Source organism: Anolis sagrei, chromosome 2 (assembly GCF_037176765.1).
Source record: "Anolis sagrei isolate rAnoSag1 chromosome 2, rAnoSag1.mat, whole genome shotgun sequence".
Classification (NCBI taxonomy): Eukaryota; Metazoa; Chordata; class Lepidosauria; order Squamata; family Dactyloidae; genus Anolis; species Anolis sagrei.
The window spans coordinates 32,485,310-32,502,494 of NC_090022.1; the positions used below are offsets into that span (position 1 = coordinate 32,485,310).

The following is a 17,185-nucleotide window of genomic DNA, read 5'->3' on the forward strand; positions in this document are numbered from 1 at the left end:
CAAGCACTCCTTTTCCCCCTTCTGCCACCCATACTACCACTTGCAGGGTTACTAACAGGCACCACTACAACATGGCCAGCTACTGGTCAAAAGACATTTAATAAAAAAACTCTATGCTTTTGTTGTTATTGTTGTATGCTTTCTAGATACGTTACAACTGTACCCTTGGTTTGCTCCTGATACGATAAATAAATAAATCTTCTGAAATACCTCTGAATGTGAATGTTTTATTTTAGCTAATATAAGAAACAGCTAACACAACAAACATAACAAACAAGAGAGCTCTATTGTCCTTAAAATTGTGTCCTCCCCCTTTAAAACCATATTCATGTTTTTTGAAAGTAAAGTTCATACATGAAAAATCAAGAGTAGGAGTAGGCTACTCTAGAATATGTCATCCTGGCTGATGGGATCTATCAGAGCATGGACCTGAGCTTTTGACAACATTAAATCCTCAATTGTGAACATAACTTGAAAACATATTGCTACAGATAATTAATTTTGGCAATAAGACACCTGTAGTCCTGTTCTTGGTGATTGGGGGGTTGGGGACTGCTTTGTAGGAACTGCTTATTCTTCAACTGTTGGGGTATGGAAGCGTTGTCCTCTAGTAAACATGCTCTTAGAATGTCCCTCATCATATGAACTGGGAGTAGGATTTAACACATTGTGTATACTTTTAGCAAGTCTTCTTTTCTTCATTCAATCAAACGAATAATATGAAGTGTAGAGGAAAGTAATATGAAGTGTTGTAATAACATAGCAAGAAGGGTGTCATCAATGCTACTTGGGCTGGATGAAAAAATGTTACTCCTACATTTGACTAGATGAGGATGAAGAAATTGAAACTGAATCTAGACAAGACAGATAGTTGGAAGGCAGATCAGAAGAATGTAGATTCAGCTTGTGTTGAATGACATTACACTCCTCTGATCACCCAGGTTTGTAGACCCATGCCTTAGTTGCATCCTATTTTGATAACAGTAACAAACTTGAAGTAGAAATATCTTCAAAAAGTGTTTGATAGCATCATTTGGTTCAAAGATCTTCTGGGAAGGCCCTTCACTCTGTCCCACTTTTTTTTGACATTAAACATGATGGGAGCATGTTGGTTGTATCCAAGCTCTGGAACTCCCTTCCAAGAGAGATTAGGCTGGCATTTTATTTGCCATTATTGTTCACACAAATGGTGATTTTTTTTTGCATTGCCAGGCCTTTTGAAGGCTCATTACTCAAGATGAAAGGGTCATACATAATGTCCTGTATTATCCATTGTTTTCTTTTTAATGGGTATGTTTTTAACTGCCATTTTATTGATCATTTAATTACATTCGAAACTTTTTATGATGAGAAAGTTTAGTTATCTTTGTTTCAACTGTTGTGTCTTAAATTGGGGAAAATGTAGGATATTGCATTTACAATCATAATTATCATGACCAATAAGGGATGTCCCAAAGACAGATGTAGGTAAGAGAACTGAGGTGATGCTCCATTAAGCCCTAGCAAGTTTGAGTCCAGGGAGGCAAAGGGAAAAATAGTGACAGAACTAATCAAAGCTAGAAAGCAGCAGAATCAAAAGTATTTTCGGAATACTAGGAACAAGAAGAAGCCACACTATTGAATTATTGCTACCCACATAGTCTGCTATCATCAAACATGTTTTCATCCAACTTCTACTTGCTTCCTAGTCACAATGCAGATGTATGTAATCAGAAGTGACTTAGCCTGAGGCTTCTGTTGCATGACAGATTGAAAAGCACTAGATTTGAATGTTACACTAGGATCAAAGAAAAATTCGGATTCAAGTTGTTATTCAGCTAGAAACCTTACTTAGTGATTTTGGGCCAGTTAATCTGCCTTGGCTAAGTCTACCTGAATGAGTTGCTGTGAAGGCTTTATCAGACAAGCGTTTCAAAGCAGGCACTCCTGCATTCTTGGCATCTTCTGCCACCTATAATTTTCTGGGAAATGTAGTTTAGGGTGGAGCCATTGGAATTCTCAGCTATAGAGGTAATCACCTTCCCAAACTATATTTCCCAGAATCCTGCAGGTGGTAAAACATGCCAAAAAAGCGGGGGTGCCAGCTTTAAAACACTAGTTTGAGAAAGCCCTAAAACGATGAAGGAAGCCACATGTATGTGGTCCTGGTGGAAACAGAGGACAAATATCTCAGTTAATTAATTTAATTACTTAATAATACACTAAGGCACTCTCCAGTGGATTTTTTTTTGTTTCAGTTGACTTGAGTGAAATTATACCAAATCAAGTTATGTTGATGACCACAGTTCCCTATTATCCTAGTCTTATTAATTTCAACTTTAATATACAATATAATAAAAAGTAATGTAAAATAAATTTTACATCGATTCAGAGGTTTCTTACATTCATAGGACATACCTACACACTGCAACTGACACACTAACATGTTATGACACACAGTTTGGAAAGTGCTGATCTAGCTCAACAGTCAAATAAAAATCACAATACAATTTATGCAATGTAATTTAATAAATTTAATAAATATCTCGATGGGTGACTTCAGGCTAATCCACTTTTTAAAATAAATATCTAAAGCAACAGTCAAATACAAAATCACAATATTGTTTATGCAATGTATGTGGAAAAATACCTCACTACAGTTCACAAAAATGTACACTGATATCAACCCTCCCCCCCCCCCCCCAAACAACCACTTATGTTTTAATTAAGGCTTTGTTTTGTGAAATAGAAAGGAAACAGACTGAATTACTCTTTGGAAAATATACCAGAATGCCAAACATTGAAAGATTTAAATAACCAATTGGACAAATTTTTCCTTGCAAAGTCTGGAAATATACCAGGCGAAACTCCGCTTGGTAGGCATTTCATATGATACGGCGCAAGGGTCACAGCTGAGCTAGAGGTGTGTTTTGAATAGCAGCAGCCATTTTGTTCCTGTCCTGCGCTGACACTGATCAGATAACCAGACGTATTCATGAAGCAGGACCCTGGACAGCATCTAGTTAGTTTCTTTCCTCTGATGGCCTGTCATTCTGTCAGTCCTGACCTTCAGGCTGTCCTGCACCATCTGAATCACACTCTCCCTGCACTTTCTCACTGACTGCAAGCTACTGTTGTCTCACTGTCTGACCTTACACAAACACAATACAAACAGACAACCCACCTCAGCTCCATCACTGTCTATCGCTTACACAGGAGATTGATAGCCACATAGATTTCTCTCTCTTCGACCTTCACTACTAGAGTGGCAGATTCTGACTGACAGCCAACCTCATTTCACAGAAAGCTAAAGTACCAGGACTTGGTGGTATGAGCTGCTTCTTTATTCTTGTTGTTGTTGCTTCTAAAATTGCCTTCAGAAAGCACATTTAATCAAATTACAGTTCTCACAATACTAAAGATGCCACAATGCCAGTTTTCTAAAGTATTCAGCTTGGAAGTTGCCTCTTTATTTCCAATTGTAGATTTCAAAAACTAATAGCATTTTCAGTTGCTATTTGTGTCTTCCAGAGTTACTTCACTTTTCTCTTTCCTCAATGTCTATTTTTAAAAGACATGTTTTCTCTAGTGAGAGGAGACTCTAAAATATGGTAAGAGTTGGATAGGAAGCACATGTTCAAAATAATGTTTTTTAAAGAAGAGGTAGCAAAGGTGACATTGGAAAGGAAACACTGTACTGTAATTGAGCCATTTAGGTTTTGTGAATGTATCTTTTCTTGAAATTTTCAAGTGGAAATAAAATCACAATCTGGAAGCTAAATACTTCAGTACAGTGAGGATGTTCTACCCTTTTGTTCTCTATGCCTGGAAAATAGAATAAACATCCCCTTCCGCTTACATGGTCAGACAATCAAGGACATTTTTGGCAACTAGGACTGGTTGGAACCTTTTAATGACAAAAAGAGAGACCTTTTCTTTCTAAGAGTGCATCTACACAAGTTATGGGCAAACCCAGGTCTGGGGGTTGGATGAGGCCCTTTGGGCTCTTTTCTCACCACTCCCCTCCCCTCGCCATCATATTTTTCCTTGCTTCTCTCTTTCCTTCTTCTGCCCTCCCTCCTTCCTTCCCTTCCACCCTTTCGTCCTTCCTTCCCTCTTTCGTCCTTCCTTCCCCCCTCTTCCTTCCTTCCTTCCTTCCTTCCTTCCTTCCTTCCTTCCTTCCTTCCTTCCTCCCCTTTGTCTTGCCTTCCTTCTCTCCTCCCTCCCTCTATTCTCTTCCACCCTTCCCTTCCTTCCATTCATCTTCCCTTCTTTCCTTCTTTTTTTCCTTCCTCCTTTCCTCCTGAGGATGTTTGTTTGGGAGAAGAGAAGATAGAAAGGGAACATGAGAACCATGTTCTGAGATTTCAAAGGTTGTCCCATTGAGGAGAAGGAGGGAGAAAAGTAACTTCTGCTGCTTAGAGACCAGGGCAGAAGGGAGCAATGGGTTCAAGTGGAAGGGAAAGAGACTTGACTGAAAAGATTAAGAAGAACTTCTTGAGGTTAAGAGCTGTTGGAGAGTGGCATAGGCTGCCTCAGAATGTGGTGGAGTCTCCTTCTCTGGAAGCTTTTCTGCAGAGGTGGTCAATCGGGAGTGCTTTGATTATGCCTTCCTGCATGGCAAGGAGTTGGACTGGATGGTCCTTGGGGATCTCACTCAGTTCTAGGATTCTAGATATCTATATTGGGAGTAGGCAATACAGGGTCTCAAGGAAACACTTTGTGTCTTCTGTCCACCTGACCAAGGCCAACCCTTTTGGGATCCAAACATTTTCCATCTTTCCTTCACTTTCTGCTCCAAAAGAGAAGAGGAAGGGGAGGAAAGAGCAGGGAGGGGGGCTTGGGGAAGAACCCCTCCCTCCAGGCCTGCCCACTCCACTCTGGCCTGCCATCCTGTCCCCAAGTTAGAAAGTTTGCACATGCCTGATCTACACTGTAGAATTAACATCACTTGGCACCATTTTAACTGCCATGACACAATGCTATGGAATCATGAGAGCTGGAGTTTTATAAGGTCTAGCTTTCAATGCCAAAGAGCACTGGTTCTTCACCAAACTACAAGCCTCCGGATTCCATACCACTGAGCTATGGCAATTAACACAGTATCAAACCACATTAATTCTACAGTACAGATGCACATTTCTCATCTGTTGTATGCAATTTGCAATGCAAGCAGATTCAATTAACCCTACAGGAATCACTAGAAGGTTAAACCAAATGGATGTAAGTTACACACTTGGAAAAATGTATCCATGCAGTGAAGGCAGAGTCTTGTTATAAAGTTTTGGAAAGGATCTCTTGACTCTAGATTAGACTGCATAGACTTAGGTGAACCATAGGTATTCCACAAAGACCAGAAAGAAAAAGGAGTTTCAACTCCCAGTTCACCATACAAATACAAGCAACCCATATTCACATAGTTCGCTGCTGCCGTAAGTGAGATGATTTTAAATGTTATTAAATGACCTGATTTTATATTTTACCTTGATATGATGTAAACTATAGAGGGCTTGTCCCTAAAATATGTCATGTAAACAAATAACTAATAATCAATACAGAATTCTTTATTGAACTCAGTCATGTAAACTATTATTTCTTACCTTTTGGGCTCTGGAGGTGGCTGCGATTTTGTGTCTTTCTTCTTTTTGGAATCCTTTTTGGAATCCTTTTTTGGCTCTACTTCGATGGCTGGGGGATTATTTGCAACTGGCATTATGCCACCAAGTAGTTCTCCCATTTTTTGACTTTGCACATGATAGGGATGTTTTAAAGTGGAATAATTGAAGGATAACAGAAACAGAAAGAAAAATGAAAGAAATAATAACAGACAAAGTGAAAGAAAACAAGCTAAAGGTAAATAATAATAATAATAATAATAATAATAGAAAGAAGAGAAACAGAAATAAATGATTCAACAATCAACAAAAGAAGCAAAAGAAAGAAGAATCAAAAGAAAAATAAGGAGAATCAAACCCTGTTGTCCTGACAAGAAGGATCACACAAGCTGTGACTTGAGTGGCAGCCTTACAATGTGAAATACCCGGCAATGTGTATAATAATTCATTATGATGTTTACCAGAGAGCTTACAAAAACACTTCATTATTTTGTAACACTTTGTTATTCAGTAACATATGTAGAGCAGAGTGTGATATCTCACTGTATAGAACACAACTTCCAAAAAGAAAACCATCAGGGCAACAAATACCAAACAGTCACTATGGCAAAGAAACTTATATCAGCAACACTTTCAGGCAAAATGTGAGCTTGAAATGTCAGTGAAACTATTAGGACTATCAAACAGTGACAGAGGAGATTTTCAATGTCAATTAACTTTTAGCAGGTACAAAGTCTGATCCATTGCATTACACTAAACTGAAAAACATGCGGATTAGTAAAAACTAACAACAATCTAATGATGCCCTGGTAGAGAGCTTGTGACACCTTTATATTGGGAGTAATTATCTCATAGCCTTTAACAGTGTCCTAGCAGCCTCATGGGTCAGAAAGAAGTTACAAATATGTTGGATCAACCAGCAGCCAAGTAAGGCCTTAATGTAGTCAAAAGGATTTGAAGAAAGGCAAAAAGTAGCCACCTCACTCCTTCCTTTCCTTCCTCTCGTGATATGCCTAGAGGATGTTTTGTTAAATCTTTGCTGCTTTCTATCTGGTTCAGTACAGTGACCACATGAAGATTCAAATGTGTACAATTTCCTAACACATTTGAAACATATTTCTTGACATAAAGGAAATATGGCTGAGATCTTGCATGACATGGGTAGTACAAACACAGTCCTGCAGTACTGCCACTCCTGGAAGAAAGCTCAGTTTTCAAACAAGACCTCCCTTCTCTTCTCCTACTACAAAACTATGGCTGGAATGGCCACCGCCTAGCCACCTGACTCCTTCCTCTGGCCCATATGCAGGCATGGCAACATCTTTGGAGTATGAATCCTGCCTTGAGTAATCTGTTTTCTTGTCTCATGAGGAGTTTGTTCATTGTCCCTTGTAACTTTCTCAAAAAGATCTATGTGTGCATGTGTCACCAAAGTGATTCTGGCCATTATTTGTAAGAAACTCATTGAAGTTTTTGGTCTCCTTCCCCCCAGATTTCCCCAGTCAATAACTGTAACAATAACAATAATTTGTTATTCACCTCTCCTCACATCCCAAAACAGGGTAAAACACAACTTTAAAAAACCCCAGGTAAAGCAAACAGACCATATAGTGATGTTATTTAAATTAAAGTGATATTTGGCAAATATACTCTTGTACCCCAATGGAGATCTGTCCTGCAGCGTCATGCTACCTTTCCAAAAATGCATAAAACCATTTTTCAAGGTGAGTCATTTGATATTTGAACTTAATTTCTTGTTGCTTTCAAAAACCATGGAAATGAAAACAAAACCGATTCCATTCTCAGTTATATTCTGTGACAGATTCATATAACAGTCAGTAACTAAACAGATACTTATTGGCACATTAAATGAAGAGATATTTCACTGAGGAAGGGATGCTCCCCACAGTGGCGGGGCAAGCAAATCCCCCTTACCTGTTGCCATGAACGTGTGATGCACAAAAAGCAAAGCTGTAGTGAAGCAAGGTGGGGTCAACCATCGCTCCATTTTCTGCTCGCTCAAGCAAATCACTGAGGTAGCAGAGATGCCTGTGGCAGCCTCTCACTCCGTTACGAGCACAGTACTCATCTAGCACGAATACTTGGCCAGGACTGAACCAGCCCTGTGTAGAAATAGAGAGCACTGATTTCAAACATTAAAAATTAATTTTCGAAAGGTAAATCAGAGAGCAATAAACAATACAAATAAATAAAGAAAAACACATTGCAAATACCATATGACTTCCATATTTATAGGGGATGCATTCCATAACCACTTTTAGATACCAGTAAATGACAAATAATAGCGAATCCTATATTTTGACTATACTTGGGCCAGAAGCTTACCATAGAATAGCAGTATATTAGCATAGCCTGAACACTTCCATTTGTGGGCCTGAAGCATTTATGGCCTATGTTCTCTAGTGCTATTCTATGGTGTGCTTGGACCAGAAACATACCATTCTGGGGGGAATATTCTTGGAAGTGTGGGTAAATGAAACCATAGCCATTGAGTCCATGGATAAGGGGATCATACTGTACAACCGCAAATCACAGAGCCTTACATAATTAAAATAAATTGATACACATCCAAGAACATTTCACATTAGTTGGGGAAGCCTAGTGCTCTCTCTAACTTTTGTGTTAATGCAGTAAAAATTTCCCATCTCCTATTCTACCTTAAAGTCCCCTTATATGTCCACAAAAATGGGCTCTGGTGGTTCTCCAACATGTAATAGCAGATGGTGAAGGCACTCCACTGGGGAGACAGAGAAAGAGAGAGATGGAGAAAGAAAGAGAGAATTTTCTCCTCTGGTAGATGCTACTTGATCAATAGATGTACAAAAATGAATTTTCCCAATGTATCATAATTCCAATATAGATGAACAAAGAGAGAGTGTTTGGAATCTGGATGTGTTGAAAAAGGTTTAATCAGCCCAAGACACCTCCCTGCTCCACCCCAAAATATGTGTATGGGCTTCTTCTGAGTATGCTAAAAGATAAAGAAGGAGCGATAATACATATGCATTAACAATTACAGACAAGGCATAAGAGGAAGAGTACATGCCACTTGTTAAACTGCATATATAATGCATCCATTAAGAAATAATACATTAAATCAGATACCATTGAATTCATGTAAAAGAATGGCCTCTAAATACTCACAAAGCAATTTGAAAATCAACCGACAGGGATTTTTTTTCTAAAAAAAATCTTATGCCTGGCAACTGATAGATATACAAATATTTCTTGGCTGAAACATGTTAGGCTAATTTGAGGAATAAAATCTTTTTTTATACATCCTGAGATGCAGTCTCTATCATAACTAATTCATTGGATGCTTCCAGTTCCTTCTGCTTCTGCATGTTAACACAACCAGAAGAAATCCAATTACAAAAACAATGAGAAATTGTGCAGCTTTCACAACTTATCTTTCTTCCTCTTACAACTGCTAATAATCAGCAAAACAAACACACACATACATACACACAAGTTAATTGCTGCATGCTATGATTAGAGCACAAGCAAGTTTGCAGATAATTAAAGCAATGAGTCAGGCACCAGTCATAATTCATACATTCGGGGAGGGGAGCCATCTACATTCTGGCCATTGGCATTTAAATGCACCAACTGCAGTGCAGGAAACTAGGGGCAGAATAAACATTAAATGATTACTGTGTGGCACAATAAACCACCTAAACGTCATAGTTACTTGTATATGGTGTTTTTTGCCAGATCATAAGACACACATCATATCTTTACAACAGTACTGTCTACAAGTCTTATATTATCTCTGAAAAAAATAGAGTTTGAGCACTCTGTATGGGAAATGCAGGGTTCTAATCTTAGCACATGCCTCATTTGTGTATTTGTGTGAATCATAGAATCATAGAATCAATGAGTTGGAAGAGACCTCAAGGGCCATCCAGTCCAACCCCCTGCCAAGAAGCAGGAATATTGCATTCAAATCACCCCTGACAAATGGCCATCCAGCCTCTGCTTAAAAGCTTCCAAAGAAGGAGCCTCCACCACACTCCGGGGCAGAGAGTTCCACTGCTGAACGGCTCTCACAGTCAGGAAGTTCTTCCTCATGTTCAGATGGAATCTCCTCTCTTGTAGTTTGAAGCCATTGTTCCGCGTCCTAGTCTCCAAGGAAGCAGAAAACAAGCTTGCTCCCTCCTCCCTGTGGCTTCCTCTCACATATTTATACATGGCTATCATATCTCCTCTCAGCCTTCTCTTCTTCAGGCTAAACATGCCCAGTTCCCTAAGCCGCTCCTCATAGGGCTTGTTCTCCAGACCCTTGATCATTTTAGTCGCCCTCCTCTGGACACATTCCAGCTTGTCAATATCTCTGAGATGGCACATGACTCCACTGCCAATCTTCATGTAGTCTTTCATGGATAGCTTTGTACCTTTGCTCTGATCTTGTGATCAATAACTTCCAAAACTTGTGTGAGATACAACTGAATTTGACAAGGCAAAGAGTTGGGATACCAATATGCATTCATCTGGACATACAGACAAAATGTTTGTCTAGGAGGGGGAGATAATTTCTCTTTAAGCAAAGGGCACATGGCTTGCCAGATGTTGCTGAACTGCAACTCCCATCATTGGGAAGTCTGCAACTTTCCATCTTGGGAAGTCTGACTTGGCCACAGTGGTCCACACTCTGGTTACATCCCGAATAGACTACTGCAACACACTCTATGTGGGGTTGCCTCTGAAGACTACTCGGAAGCTTCAGCTAGTCCAACGCTCGGCAGCCAGGTTGCTCATGGGAGCAGGGTACAAGGAACGGACAACTCCCTTGCAACACCAGCTCCACTGGCTGCCTATTAGCTTCCAGGCTCGATTCAAAGTGCTGGTGTTAACCTATAAAGCCCTAAATGGTTCCGGCCCAGTTTACCTGTCCAAACGTATCTCCCTCTGTGAACCATCTAGGGCCTTAAGATAATCCGGGGAGACCCTGCTCTCAGTCCCACCACCATCACAGTCACGTTTGGTGGGGATGAGAGACAGGGCCTTCTCCATGGTGGCCCCTCGGCTGTGGAATTCACTCCCTAATGAGGTTAGATCCATTCCCTCCCTTCTGACCTTCCAGAAGAAACTTAAATCTTGATTATGGGATCAAGCATTCACAGAATAGTTGTTTTACTAGGAAGACAAGATTTTATTGGACTGTATTTGGACTGTTTTGGATGACGGATTTAATACAGCAGTTTTAATCTGGTGAACTAGTTCTAATGCATATATTTTTAACTATTTTAATGTATATGGATGTATTAATTATATGTTTTATATCATGCTTGGCATTGAATTGTTGCCTATTTGGAAGTCGTTCTGAGTCCCTCCTTGGAGGTCGAGAAGGACATGGTATAAATGCTTAAAATCAATCAATCAATCAATTTCTGACCATAGGTGATTTTGGTAAGAACTTCTGGAAATTGCAGTTCAACAACATTTGGAAGGAAACACAAATTCCAACCTTTCTCTAGACAAAGAGAGTGAGAGACTGGGACCATTATCTTCCAGATCATTTGGCCTTCATCTCCCAGAAGTCTGAACCATCTTAGTCAATCATTAGGAATTCTCGTGCTGAGGTCCCAAACTCTTGGAGGACCACAGTTTGAGAACTACTGATCTATATTGAAGGAGGCTCCATCTAATGTGAACAAATTTCTCAACATATACAAAATTTAATCCCTTTAACAGGCTTTATAGTTCACTATCACAACAACTGAGCATGGATGGGAGGTGACTGGAAGCCGATCTGTGCAGGTGTTTTGTAGGCATAGGGCATTATATTTTCAGCAGTCTACTCAGTTTACATTAATTAATTTCTCTGAATGTTCTGCAAGGGCAGCTGCACGTGTTAAGAAGTGTTATAATAGTGAAATCTCAAGGTTACATGGGAACAAAGTATTAAACATGAGTCCTTGTAAAACTATTGCAGCATGCCAGAACATGATGCCATTTTTTTTGCAAATGAACTTTCATTATGTAGATGACAGTGGTATCTTCTTAGGTAGCTTTTTCACACTTTCATTTTAATTCTGCACATACATTACAAATGCACCCATACACTATGTTCACAAATCGTAAGTATTGGTAAGGGTGCTGAACAATTGATCAGATGCATTGCTTTAATGCTCCAAAACTGCAAAAATCTTTCATCTTTTAATTGAAAAGTTCCTGCGGCGACTAGATCAGTGCCCTGCCCCTTTAGGCAACTTCTTTGCCACCCCATCTGCCACCCCAAATGCTACGTCTTTAAAATGACGCTGCTGTGAAAAGATTAAAATATATTTTCTACCACTCAGATGACACCAAATCTTTTCTGGATGCCAAAATAGCTACTGTTGAGGAGAGTTGAAGAAATATCAATTAAGAACTCAGTCGAAGGGATTTGCTTATCCTTGTTGGGCCAACTCCAGAACAGATTGAAAAGGGATTAAAATAATGAGGGGCAGAATCAAAGGCATGGGAAACAGACATCATTCCTTTCATTCTTCCAACCGCCAGAAAGCGCATGTGTGAAAATGAAAATGCCGATTGAGAATAACACAGAAGTTGGACTGTCATAAAGCTCCTCTGATAGTTGTTTCTTTTCTATATATTACAAAAAAACCCCCAAAAAACAAAAAACCAACAAAAACCTTCTAGAGGTTTGAACTGTAGTGCCAACTGAAGCAGAAATATTTCCCATATTTTGAAATTCCAGGTTGTTTTACTTTTCAGAGATATTTTGGTAAGGTGAAAGGGAGGGTGTGGGGAATGTTAAAAGGGGGGGGGGGTGTTAAATCCCAGAACACCCCCTGCAGTTGTTGAAAAATACATATTTGAGTAGGATATGCAACTTCAGGCAACATTTAGACACAATGTGTTGCTATTTTCATACCTGAAAAAATAGTCCAATAAGCTGCTCTATTATACTTTAGTTCAAGGATTCAGTCTGATTTCTGCCTCAGACAATCCTTCTATAGAACAAATCTTGCCAATATAGGGTCCCCATAAGATGGAAATGACTTGAAAGCACACACCAATATAATTCAACCCTAATATTTGTTTCTGTATTCACTTTGTCAAAATCCCAGGAAAATCAGGCAACATAAATTACATGGATAGTTATTTGTACTTATGCTGCGAAACACACCTAGTTAGTAGAAGCTTCAATTGGAATGTTGCTCAGAAACAAAACTACAGTTATAGATTAAGTTCATTTTTCAAGTTGTTATCTGCCTTACTTTGTGTGTCCTGATGTTTCTAGTCTTGCTCATAAATCATGATTTAGTTCACATGATGGAAAATTTTGCAGTAGCTGACACTTCTCTTTCATAGGCTCTCTCGTGTGATCTGCCATTTGAGATCAGATTATGTCTGCCATGGAAAATTTCCCAGAGCCAGTATCATTCCAGCAGATGGTTGTTCTTACTTATAGGTCTTTTGTTATTTTACTTTGGCCAAATTCCAGTGGTGTGCTTCCACATCCACTGCCAGAAGAACTGGGACACTTTCCTCTTCTCCTTCCCACTGCAGCCTTCCATGGCACCAAGACATATTTCAGGGGCAATTTCTAGGTTTTTTAAAATACAAAAGTAGCTCTTGAAGGGAAGGGAAAGCACCAATTGTGTTGTAAGTAGTGTGGTCCTGAGGAGGAGCATCTTTTGATCTTCATCTCCTTTTCCAGATCCAGATCAACAAATTCAGGTACTTTTTTTTTCATACTGTTCTGTTCTGTTCTGTTCTGTTATTTTATTTTTGGAAAAGAACAGAGCAGGAAACCTGGTTCCTAGCTTTCATTATCTTAGATCTTAACAATTTTAATATATTGATATTGCAGAATTGACCCAAACTGGTAGTGACTGTTTTCCATAAATGAAGTTTAAGGTATTTTCTGTCATTGTTAGCTGCCTTGAGTCCCTATGGGGAGAAAGGTGGGATAAAAATAAAGTTGAGGAGGAGGAGATAGTCAGCTATTAATCGTCAATAAAAACCTCATCTGGAATCGTATTGGTGACAAATGCAGGCATAACTCTAATTTACACTTGCATATGCTATTTAACAGTCAGTGTGGGTGATAGCATTCAGCAGCACCATCCATGCTGACCCACCAACATCCCTAACTTACTGTCGGCATGGTGGGGAACTCTCCATGACAATTTGGAAGCCAGGAGTCAACAGTGTGGGGTCTATGGCTTTAGCAACTCACTTCAGCAGCCAGCCATAAGACTAGAGATGTCACCCCCATGGCAGGGGGTGGGGGACACACACAGTTGTCCCTACTTTTTAAAAGGAAAAGGTCATTTTTAAAAAACTGGATAAATGAATTGTTAGCACTCCTGCTGATTGAAGCTCATTTTACTATCTGAAAACCATAAAATGCATTATGTGTGACTTGGCATCAATGTATGGTGTTTGATATATTAATAAGTACCATTTGTTCTGAAAATAATTACAAATTGAATGTTCTTTCTTAGAGAATATATTTGTTACTAATGGAGTGACAAGGGTCCAGAACTGCAAGTAACCCTTGAATTATAAAGAAACTTCTTAGTGTTTGCCAGGAGCAGACAAAAACAAAAACAACCCATCACAAAACTCCAAAAGAAAGAAAGAAAGAAACCCAGTAAAATGAAACCATAAACAGTAGTGAAATTATTCCTACTGCTACTATTTCTACTTCCAAAAATGATAAAGAAATATATTCTGTTGCCTCTAATACTCCATAACACCAGACAAATGTAAAGGACTCTCATCCACCAAGAGATCGGAGAGAAACTACCAAAGGCCAGGAATTGCAAGGACGGGAGATACTGTACAAGTCCCATATATGTAGAGGGATACATTTCAAGTAACACACACACCCTGGGTATTGAAAGTGTGGATTATGGTGAACTTTATTCTGACTATACTTGGGCTGGAAACATACCCTAGAATTGCACTGGAGGACTTCAGGAAGCTCACATAACTTTCAGGAGGGGAATATTTTCTGGAGATGTGTTTTTAGGATCAATGTGGGTGTGGGTGAATATATGAGCACCCATTCTAAAAGAAAATATTCCATAACCCATTTATTATTTTTATGGGGTGAAAAGGTTTTAGATAAAAAGATAATATTTTCCTTTAATTGCATTCTTTTTCTTTCCTTCACATCTCTAGTTCAAATCATAGCAGCCAGCCAGACTAGTTACAGGAACATCTAGGAGTGGGCACATCACATCCATACTAAAGTCACTAGTTGCCAATTAGTTTCCAAGCAAAGTACAAAGTATTGGTTTTGACCTTTAAAGCCCTATGTGGTTTGGGTCCAGGTTATCTACAGGTTAACCTTCTCCTGTACAATCTACTCTGAACACTTAGGTCCTCTGTGGGGTGTTTATTTCAACCAGCCAGAACCCTACTGGCAACCGTCACCCAGAGGACCTTTTCATTGGCTGCCCAAAGACTGTGGAATGGCCTGCCAGATGAGCTTTGGCAGCTAGGTCAGCCGTCAGAATTTAGGATACAACTAAAGACCTAACTCACCCAGCAGGCCTACCCAATCAGTAGTTAACTATGAATTTTAAATTCACTTTCTATGTCTATTTTATTTTAATCTTTGTTCTGTGTATGATAATATGTGTATTTTATAGAAATATGCTTTAATATGTATTTTTATTGAATGTATTTTATTATGTTGGCATATTTTACATGTATTGTGCACTGCCTCGAGTCATAAGGAGAGGCATGTAATACATAAAAAGTTGTTATTATCATAATCATTATACTGCAAGAGCAACAGAGTCATCCTTGTGGATCTTCTGAAAGTTGAGGTCTAGGAGTAAGCTGATTCCTGAAGCAAAGGCTGCAGTCTCTGGGCTTCCCCACATTGACCCCTGATTGCCAAACGGCAGCCTGTGTGTGTGCCACAGCCAAATACTGTTTGGGTTGTTGTAGGTTTTTTTGGGCTATATGGCCATGGTCTAGAGGCATTCTCTCCTGATGTTTCGCCTGCATCTATGGCAAGCATCCTCAGAGGTAGTGAGGTCTGTTGGAACTAGGCAAAAGGGTTATATATCTGTGGAATGACCAGGGTGAGACAAAGGACTATTGTCTGCTGGAGCTAGGTGTGAATGTTTCAACTGACCACCTTGATTAGCATACAGTGGCCTGACTGTGCCTGGGGAAAACTTTTGTTGAGAGGTAATTAGATGTCCCTGCCTGCTTCCTCTCTGTTGTTGTGCTGTTGCAATTTTAGAGTTTTTTAATACTGGTAGCCAGATTTTGTTCATTTTCATGGTTTCCTCCTTTCTGTTGAAATTGTCCACATGCTTGTGGATTTCAATGGCTTCTCTGTGTAGTCTGACATAGTGGTTGTGAGAGTGGTCCAGCATTTCTGTGTTCTCAAATAAAATGCTGTGTCCAGGTTGGTTCATCAGGTGCTCTGCTATGGATGATTTCTCTTGTTGAAGTAGTCTGCAGTGCCTTTCATGTTCCTTGATTCGTGTTTGGGCACTGCGTTTGGTGGTCCCTATGTAGACTTGTCCACAGCTGCATGGTACACGGTAGACTCCTGCAGAAGTGAGAGGATCCCTCTTGTCCTTTGCTGAATGTAGCATTTGTTGGATTTTCTTGGTGGGTCTGTAGATAGTTTGTATGTTGTGTTTTCTCATCAGCTTCCCTACGCGGTCAGTGGTTCCCTTGATGTATGGCAGGAACACTTTTCCTCTGGGTGGATCTTCATCTTTATTCTCATGGCTTGTTCTTGGTCTTGCAGCTCTTCTGATGTCTGAGGTGGAGTATCCATTGGCCTGTACAGCCCAGTTGAGGTGGTTCAGTTTTTGAAATCATCCAAAATTAAATTTCTAAATGTAATCTTTGAAAAGAACTTTTCCAGGCAGTACTGAAAGAATTTCAGGATTTCCACATAATTGTTCAGCATTTCCTTATGACTATTTTGATTCTTCCCATTAGATTGGGATTTTCTTTTCATTTACAATGCTGATTGTCTTGGATTCATTGAGTCTGACATTTTCACAAAAATCTGCATTTCCCCCCTCCTTTTTAATAAAGCTATAGTTTTATGCAAAACCACCGTTCATTAAAATTCTATTTTTGTTTCTTTTCAGATTTAAAGAAGAGAGTAGTCATCTCTGTAGCTCCTGGGTGGAATTTCAAGGATAGTAGGGCAGAATGCGTTAGTCATCACATGTCAAATCTTTAGGATGAAAAGGCAAGGACTGGAGCTAAATAAGAAGAGAGCAAGTGCAAATGATAGACAGAGCAGGCCCTTTCTAAAAGGCCATTTGCAGATACACGCTCTGAGAAGCCCATGGCTATGGAAACTGTGGCAGGCAGCTTCAGTAAATGATGCCAACAACACCTCTGCTTCTCCTTCCAAATGCTTCTCCCTGCCAAGAAGTGTCGCCTCTGTCTTATCTGCAATGAGTCAATTTCTTTGTTTTCATACAGTTTGCCTCAGTCAAATTATGGGAAATCAACTGAAGCTATCCAGCATGGGCTCAAGAAAGAGCAAGGATGTTGCCTTTCAGGGCATCTCTGTCTTCTTGAGATGCCTCCTGGAAATATCACAAAGTTAGCAACCCTGG

At 39.6% G+C, this 17,185-nt stretch overlaps 1 protein-coding gene across 13 annotated transcripts in view; it reads right to left on the reverse strand.

Annotated features, from left to right (window-relative positions):
• Positions 1-17,185, reverse strand: part of CADPS (calcium dependent secretion activator) — a 437,940-nt gene that overhangs the window by 143,468 nt on the left and 277,287 nt on the right. For 7 of the 13 annotated variants that reach the window (XM_067463444.1, XM_067463445.1, XM_060766449.2 and 4 more), the window contains exon 13: positions 7,530-7,717. In XM_067463444.1, the coding sequence (XP_067319545.1) occupies positions 7,530-7,717 (188 nt within the window). Of the gene's footprint in view, positions 1-5,579; positions 5,724-7,529; positions 7,718-17,185 lie in introns of all 13 variants that reach the window. The other 6 variants (XM_060766448.2, XM_060766443.2, XM_060766441.2 and 3 more) reach the window with 1 other exon arrangement.